This window comes from Coffea arabica, chromosome 4c (assembly GCF_036785885.1).
Source record: "Coffea arabica cultivar ET-39 chromosome 4c, Coffea Arabica ET-39 HiFi, whole genome shotgun sequence".
Taxonomy (NCBI): Eukaryota; Viridiplantae; Streptophyta; class Magnoliopsida; order Gentianales; family Rubiaceae; genus Coffea; species Coffea arabica.
The window spans coordinates 8,702,629-8,711,624 of NC_092316.1; the positions used below are offsets into that span (position 1 = coordinate 8,702,629).

The 8,996-nt window shown below is 33.8% G+C and overlaps 1 protein-coding gene across 1 annotated transcript; it reads left to right on the top strand.

Annotated features, from left to right (window-relative positions):
- The first annotated feature begins 2,578 nt into the window (after window positions 1-2,578).
- LOC140004663 (protein STRICTOSIDINE SYNTHASE-LIKE 12-like) lies at window positions 2,579-3,540 on the top strand. Its single transcript, XM_072044791.1, has 3 exons — window positions 2,579-2,585; window positions 2,691-2,964; window positions 3,057-3,540. Exons 1-3 carry the CDS (start codon window positions 2,579-2,581, stop codon window positions 3,538-3,540), a joined length of 765 nt encoding a protein of 254 aa, XP_071900892.1.
- Window positions 3,541-8,996: the final 5,456 nt, after the last annotated feature.

The following is an 8,996-nucleotide window of genomic DNA, read 5'->3' on the forward strand; positions in this document are numbered from 1 at the left end:
GTTCCTCTTCATCTTGTGTTGATCTTTAGCCTTTCTTTTGGGTTCTTTTGTATGTTTTTTGACAATGGAAAAGTGAAAGTTGAACGTCTTTAATTAGGCAGCCGCAAATCCAAAAAGAATGAGAAAATTGGCGTACTAACACAGGCTTTTAGGACGTACGCCTCTTAGGAAAGAAACTGAAAGTGTTCAAAAACACGTGCAAACTGCAGCAGTTTCCTCCTAATAGAAATCAAGAGGACCAAATTTTGGCTCAAGAAGTCATTGCAGCTGGAAATTTACTCATGGTTCAAAAAGGGCAAAATAGCTTGGAAGAAAATGTTTTCCGACATAAAGATCAGACTTTATTGATTGTTCCCTTCTACCTTTTTTTTTGGGGGGGGGGGGGGGGGGAATGGGGCTCACAAGTTCCATTTCAAACCAGTTCGTCCCTATAGACTAAACAAGTTGGAGAAGGATGTAAAAAAGTTTAGTTAAGATGTAAACAAATTGGAGTAAAATGTAAAGAAATTGGAGTAAGGAGTAAAAGAATTTGAAATGACATGTTTGGATAGAGTACTATTTAAATATTATTTTAAATAATTACAGAGTATAATATTTTTTATTATTTAATATATCGAAGATAAAAATGTGGTTGAGAATATAAAATACTAGGGTAAAACGTGTTTATAATGTAAATAAAATAATATAGTTGAAAAATCTTTTGTGTCTGAAGACACATTTTACCCTAAAAGGGACCGGTGAGACCCCAGATCCGATATCTTTGTACCATGAGGCTACTTCAAAAAAAATTTTTTTTTTTAAAAATCCAAGTTTCCTGCTATATATATATATGTTAAAAATCTTCCAGGAAGTATCCCAAAAGAAAGTACAACAGCTATATAGTAATTAATCTTCAGATTTTTTGCCAAAAAAGAGGCTGCTAGATCTTGAAAGTCAACTGAGACAGCAGGTTTATTGTAAGTGAGGACTAAGAGGCATTCGAATCTTAAGCTTTCGTATAGAAAATTAAAGTAGCATGTTACATAGAATTAGATTACGATAATGAAAGAGAGGTTGGGGAAGAAGCAAGCAAAGCATATACTTATCACCTTTTCTGAAGAATCTGATGTAAAGAAGGGGCTTAAAACCAGGATTCCACATGCTTCCCATTCAACTTGTTTTTAATACAAAATTGCTCTTAGAATTCCTTTGTCTGCCCAGTTCGCAGGGTTGCTTTCGCTGCCACTATGTACCATTTAAGGAGGAGAACAAATTAGTACTTGTCTGTTGTGAAATTTGAGGGACCAATGGGCAAGTGCAAATTCTTCTACCCTGTTTCATTTCATGTGAAAAGCACATCTCCTCTATGGAGAAGAACGTTCTACCTGGAATTAGAAATCACACATCAAAAAAATAAACTCAATGTGCATACAGTAGATAACACTCACAAAATAAACTCGCACTAAAAACATTTTTGCTTTTTTAGAATACACTAATTTGAGCTCTTTTTTTTTTTTTTTGAGATATCAATCTTTATTTTATCACGGCCTCATTCTTGAGGTATCAGGTATGTGCTCAAACTTTCTTGCAACTGGGCTCCCTAGCTCTCAAAATTAACATATGGTCACAAAATGTGGCGTTGACAAGCCACTACTCTATTAGCTTTTGCAGAAGTCAAAATTGGACCAACAACCTGAATTTCAACGATTCACACCAATGTATCATTAAACTATCAAACCAAAGAAGTCAGTCTTGGATATTAGCAAATTAAAATTACAAAATCAATAAAGGGAGCAGATTATGTGTCAAACTAGAAGGAAATGAAAAGGTTTACAGTGATAGAGAAATATATGATGACATTGATGATTGAAATAGGAAAAAAACCTAAAGATGTGGTATTTGTCATATTTTATTCGTTGCCAAGAAATATTTTTTATAAAATGTTAATAATTACACAAGGATTTCTTTCATTGGATTAGAAATTTTTTCTTATGCTTTTATTGTGAAAGTAGAATTTATTTTCTACTTTTGAGATATTAACATTTTTAAGACCATGGGAAGATTGTAATGGTGGTTCTAGACCAAATTAGCTTGTATTAAAAAGATATTTGAGCATTGAAATTTAATTTTGGATATAAAATTGGTTGTTAATGGGGCGTGTATGTGTTTTTCTTTCTTTCTTTTTTTTTTTTGCGTGGCACGCACTGATGCTCTATATGCAATTTGGAATATTTTGGATGGTTACTTAGATTTAGAACTTATACTTGGATGATTGTTAGGAATTAATTTGTTGATTTGTAAAAAGTGTGGAAGAAAATGATTGAGTATACTATATTTTTATTATGAAGAGTTATGTGAATATTTTGAACCGTTAGAAACGTCATACAAAGTAATTCGGCTATTTTTCTTTTCTCCACATTTCCCCTTCTCATTATTGTCATTCTTCTTTCTTTTCTGTTCCTCCAATTGCTATCGCTTGATAGCCTTCTCATTTTAGCTAGATATCTCATTACGGCTGTTGCCTCTCCTCGTTTGGTCCAAAATTTTTCCATTGCCAAAATTAAATGTAAAATTAGTAACAGAATTGATCATGTAATTAATGAATGGTTATTTTCCTTCAAAACAATTGAAAATCTTCCTTTTTCTTTGACGGGTTTCTACCTAATTCACCAGACAAGAATGTGTTTTCCTTAAAATTTTCTTCTAATTAGGATTCAGGACCAAGCAACTATGTGATGGTGCCAATAGCTCAGCTGCATCAACAAGTGGAAGGCCACTGGGCCTCGGTTTTAACTTCAAAACCGGTGAATTATATGTTCTTGACTTCAAATTCGGCTTCCTAGTGGTTTCACCTGGTGGAGGGCTTGCAACTCAGCTAGCAACTGGACTCAATGGCACCACTTTTGTATTTCCAAATGCATTAGACATCGACCAAGCTAATCAAATCGTTTACTTCACAGATGCTGGCGCAATATTTTTGTCCAGGTTCGTTGAAAATTCCAATATCATCAAATTATTTAAGCGTTCTTGGAGATTGACATGCCTAATAAGACTGGGCAAAATTGATTATTTTGCAGGAATCTTTCCACGATCATCCAGAGCAATGACACTTCAGGAAAGTTATACAAATATGATGCAAGGACTAAAACGTTGTCATTGATGCTAAATGGACTGTCTGGACCACTTGGAGTTGCTGTAAGCAAGTGTGGTGCATACGTTCTGATTGACGAATATATTGCATCGAGAGTTCGAAGATACTGGGCGAGAGGTCCAAAGGCTGGCTCCTCAGAAATATTGGTCAATCTTCCAGGGAGCCCAGATAACATTAAAAGAACCATTTCAGGGGATTTTTTTGCAGCTGTGACCATTTTAAATCGGCACACTTTTCAGACAACTTCGTCTCTTGGGCAAAGGATCAATGGCGACTTGGGCATTGTTGAGGCAACAGTGAACTTGACGGCACAGTATACAAATAACTTGATTAGCGAAGTACAAGAATTCTTGGGGAAGTTATACATAGGATCCTCGACCGCTAGTTTTGTAGGCGTATATGGTCCTTGAAGGATTAATTGGTCACAATTATATAACGAAATTTATATCTTATCTTACTATAATAAAAGCATCTTTACGTATAGCATCTTGACCATTCATCCAAGCTGTTTGTTTGTTTAATGGTTTATCAGCACATTAATTCATTTGGTAGGATAAAAAAAAAAAAATTTGCCACCGCTTCCTCTCCTCTCTTTTTTTTGGCAATGATAACATTTGTATAATCTAATCTATCATATTTTATAGGAACGGGAGCCTAAAGAAGCTGTGAAAGGGATTAGCAGATATACAGACCTAACTAAATAAAAAAAAGTGCTTTAACACCTTCTTTGAATTTTTTTCATTGTAAGTGGGGTTTAAACCCCTGACCTATAATCCAAAGAGAGTAGGGACTTAGTCCCTCTCACCACTTCCTCTCCTGCTGCCTCCTCTTCTTCCTCTCTTCGTTGTTCTCGATCCCAATTGCTGCACAAATTGGCTTCTTACCCTTTTACATTCGGTTGAATTGAAGGAAAGCCAGAGCAATATGCAATTTGGCGTAACATTTATCCTCCATTGTGGCTGCGCAAAGTGTTGGTGTTTGGCGTTCGCAGGTAAATTTAATAATTTTTCTTTGTTCCTTGGTGCTTTCGCTCCATCTCTGTATGTTAAATAACATATATAGTTAGATGATATATGATGGGAGCTAAAAGATTGAAAAAGACTTGGATAGTAACTATAGAAGCATGCAGAAGAGTCATCATATGACTAAGCAGCACGCGCATTTGAATCTTCCAAGTTCTTGAAATTTTAGTCCAATTACTAACAAAATTCAGCGGCAACCATGAGTGGAAGTGTAATGACCTGAACTGTATGTTATTTAAGATGCTTGGTGTTATTCTAAAACTCGAATTCTGACATTACAGTAGCTTTTTTTGAACAAGCTAATGACTTTTGAGCTTCGATAGAATGTGATATTATCAATTACTAATTTTGTGGAACTCGTCCAAGTTCCAACCATTATTTTGCCAAAACTGTTCCTGAATTACTGGTTGAATGAGTTTTGGCTTATGTACAATGTATCTGTAGGACAACTTTTCTTTCAGTAACAAGCGAACCTCTAGTTTTGGCCACTTGTACATTATGATTATGCATTAAAATCTACAGCTACTTCTCTGATACATATAACACAAATCCAATGGTTTTCTTCCCTTTGTAATGTCCTCGCTCTTTCGTTGGAGCAGCACAGCAACTCGTACGTAGGTCTGTTTGGACAGTTTAACTTGAAAAAAAAAATTGCAAACATTATCCTACTTGCATTTTTGGGCAAATTATACTTTACCCCCCTCTGGTTTAGTATTTTTTATGTAGCCTCCTATGGTTTCAAGAGTTATACATAACCTTCTCATGGTTTGGATTAAAGTGTCAAAGTGACGGAAATAATCATTCGTAACGTAACGCTTATGGTTTAATATTTTACCATATAATCCCCTTATGGTTTTCAAAATATACACACAACCCCCCTTGGTTAATAAATAATTTTCAACTTTACATAAGATTATTTTTGACATTTTAGGTGACTCGTTACGAATGATTATTTCTGTCACTTTGGCACTCTAATCCAAATCATGAGGGGGGTTATATAAAAAAATACTAAATCATAGGAGGGTAAAGTGTAACTTGTCCTTGCATTTTAAATTCTAATTATTTTTTTTATCTCACATATATCATATCACAAAAGTGCTATAGTATCATTCCTAATAATTTTTTCCAGATAATCTTAATCCAAACACTAATTTGATTTTATGGGTTTGCTCTTGCTTTCCTTTATACTAATTGAATCGGTTGGTTACAAGATGTGATTTTTCTTTAGTCCACTTGTTATTCGTTGCCTCAAGTGGTAAAGTTTTTACTCTATCTTGATTGTTGAGGAGAGTCAAAAGGTTTTGATTGGTTGCATATGGTTGTTAGTTACTGTTTTGATTGATAAAGTGATTTTATTGTTCTGGTGGATATAAGATATAGTTTTTTATTTGGTAAGGGATATTTGGAGCTTATTCGTTTTCATGGTATAGTTTTGAGTAATAAAACACAGATTATTGCTTAAAATTTAGTTCATCTTTACCTTTGAGAATTGAATCTATTGCAATCCAGGTGCAAAACAAATAACTATTGAGATATTAAGTACACAATAATTTAATATTAACCAAATCACAAGCATTAAAAACAAACAACACACAAGATTTAACGTGATTCGCCTCTATCACTAAATCTACATCAATGGAGAGAAAATATGTTCTTTACTTTTTATTATGAGAGAATAAAACCCATACAAGAATCCAAATTCAATTTTTCTATAATTTCTCTCACCTCTTAAGAACCCTTTCTCACCCCATGTATGTATAATGCAACATGTATTCCCTTGTTTGTCCCCTTGTAGTATCCTGACACCCACTTATTTATATGTAACCTTATTTGACCAACACCTAAGTAATAATAAGAAAAAAAATTATGGCTAATTACTAAACTTATACAGAATAAGAAATAATTTCTAATTTCTAAATTCATAGAAATAGCAAATTCTTTGGTTACTACTTTAAGTATCTAAATAATTAAGAAACTAATTATTTTTATACAAAACAAGAAACTTGTATAAAAGAAATTAAGCTAATTTTCTAAGAAAATCACCTAAGCAACTTAGCGTGTTATATTTGAATAGAAAAGCAAATTAATTCTTTTGAGAGCACAACATCGACTCATAGTTTCCTTTTTTTTTTTTTTTTAAGTAGAAGAATTTAAATTTAAAACTTTTTATTTACAACCTCTCCCATCTCACCATCTAATTCAACCCCTTCCTCATCGAATAGGTTTGTCTATCTCTATCTCAATAATATATATAAAGTGAAAGCACTCCGTGGTATAATTTTGTTGAAGGCAACATGAGTTAAACTTTAGAAATTAGTCCGTGCATGATTTATACACCAGTCCCTTTTGGAGATTTATTTTTTTCCATATATGTGAATACTAATAGATAAAAAGTACATTAAATAAGGGCATTTTAGAGAGTTTAAAAACTAATTTTATTATTCAATTAGAAAGTGGACTATAATTTGGAATGAATGAAAAAAAAAATACTATATGGAGAAAATACAATAATAATACACTCATGTCATGTTCATTTGATAGTTGAGATCATAGTTCATTTGATAAAAGGTGGTGCCAGGGAACTTCAACAGATTGAAGTTTTAACGATTCAACTGCAGATTTAACAGAAAAGGTACCAGTCTTACTAGCCAACCACCTTACTGAGTCTTGGATGTCAGCATTCAAGGATTGTCTAAATGGGAGGAGTTGTACAAAATTCTCAATATGAGCTGTTTTTTTTTTTTTTTTCTACCCGTGGGAATCATCCAATCACCATTTTCTATAATAGTTGAGACTCTAGCCTGCAGCTCGCTTCCAAACTGTCTTGCTATTTCAGAACCATAGGCTGTTAACAAAGGTCCTCTAGGGTGCCAATTATCATACCAGAGAAAGATGTTCTCACCATTCTTGATCTATGAAATAATAAAGGGTTAATTTCAGAAATCTCCCTTGAGGTTTTTGACAATTTCACTCAGCTCCCTCTAGGTTTAGAAAATTACATTGACCTCCTTTGGAGCAGTAAAATGACTACAATGTCCTTTGTTTGACAGGTAATTCACAGTTTCACACCATATAAAAAACAAATCCTAAAGAAAAGGAAAAATTGCCGCTACAAACCTACAACACTTCTTCCTCTTTGCTCATGACTCAACCACCAATCCCTATTTCCTTATTTCTTTTTCTCTCCTGTTCTCTTCTATCTCCTATCTCATTTTTCCCATAATTCCACACTACCAGTCACCATTGCTTCCCTGCCACCAACTACACCACCATGCAAACCTAACAGAACAGTGTTTATTTCCAATCTTATTTTCTCTTTTCTTTTTATTATACTATTAGCCCCATTAGTTTTTTCAATTCTTATTATCCTTCACTCATAATAGAGAACTGAAATTGCCAAATTCACAAATTGAGCAAGCGGATTTCCTTTTTTAAACAAGATGTAGATGAAAAAGATGATAGTGATAAAGAAAAAAAATTTTGAAGTTGATTGCTGGAAGGATGGATGATGGTATGTTATTATGTTTACTGTGCACAAAAATATTAACATCTCCATGTGGGTTTTTTTTTTATTTGCAATTTTTTGCTGTTGGTTTGCCTACAGACTGGTGGCTCTCTATTTCTAGGCATGGCTGGAGGTTAGGGTTGCTCTTAGTGTTGGTATAAGTAGTTGAGGGCTAGCTTTTTTTTTTTTTTTTTATTAGGTAGGTTATAGGCATTTGGTTCACAGTTTGGAGTGCAAAATTCATGAATACAAGATTGGTTGTAGAATTGAGGTGATATGAGGTTGTAAGTAAGCTTTTAGAAGCATACTAGGAGGTGCTCACCGCGCTTATGCGCGGTGTAGATTTCAAAGACTGGCATGCCCGGTGTTGCTGAGTAAACTAATAAAAAACTGGAAACAAGGAATTGACAAAATTGGAAATTATAATGAATAACATATCAAAGGCATAAGTAAAAAACATTACAAGTAATAAGTGCAGACTGTTGATACATGAAGGCTCGAGTAAAAATACAGAATAGGTAGATTGTCAATCATTAATGTTGAGATTGTTAATGTTGAGGTTGTCAATGTTGAGAGCTTCATTTGTAGTGTAGTAAGTGGTATATTTCATAAGTTACGCATTTCATCATCCTGGACTTTGAAGTAGAAGGCTTGATGTAGCATATAAGCATCTTTCAATGTAGAATAGTCTGGAGATGCTGACCTATATCCATGTTCTAGTGCGGATAAAGCGAGAAAGCAATATAAGCTTTTGAAAAAATAGAGGGAAACAATTGTTTTGTAAAAAAAAATGATAATTACTTCTATTTGCAAACATTAGAGCTCAGTAGTTGAAAACTGAGTTAGCCTTTCGACTTCAGAGGACATTGCAATAGGACAGAGAGTTCCAGTTAAATCCATGATCCAAATCGAAATACAATCCTTGGAATTAATAAACAAATATACAAGTGATTGGAGGCTTAGAAATCAGATACAATAGATTACCAATTTATGCATGTGTTAAACAGATATCTGCACTATGTAGAATCTGATGCCAATGGTTTAGTCAAACAAGGAAAGGAAAATGTCTCAAAACTTTATTTGTCAAAATATAGAATGCACTTGTTAATTTTACCTCACTTCCACTCAAGGGATGACAACATATAGTTTTCTTTCAAGACTCCAGGACTCTACTCCAAACCAAAGCTCTTCTCTTATCCTGAAAAAATGGAGGGGGCAATATAACCTTTATGATTCTAAAAACCTCCAGAATACTGTTTAAGAACCCACGGAGGGAACATAAAGGAAACTACAAAAATCATAACAGAAATAGATATAGACCGCTCCATGAGAAGGCCTT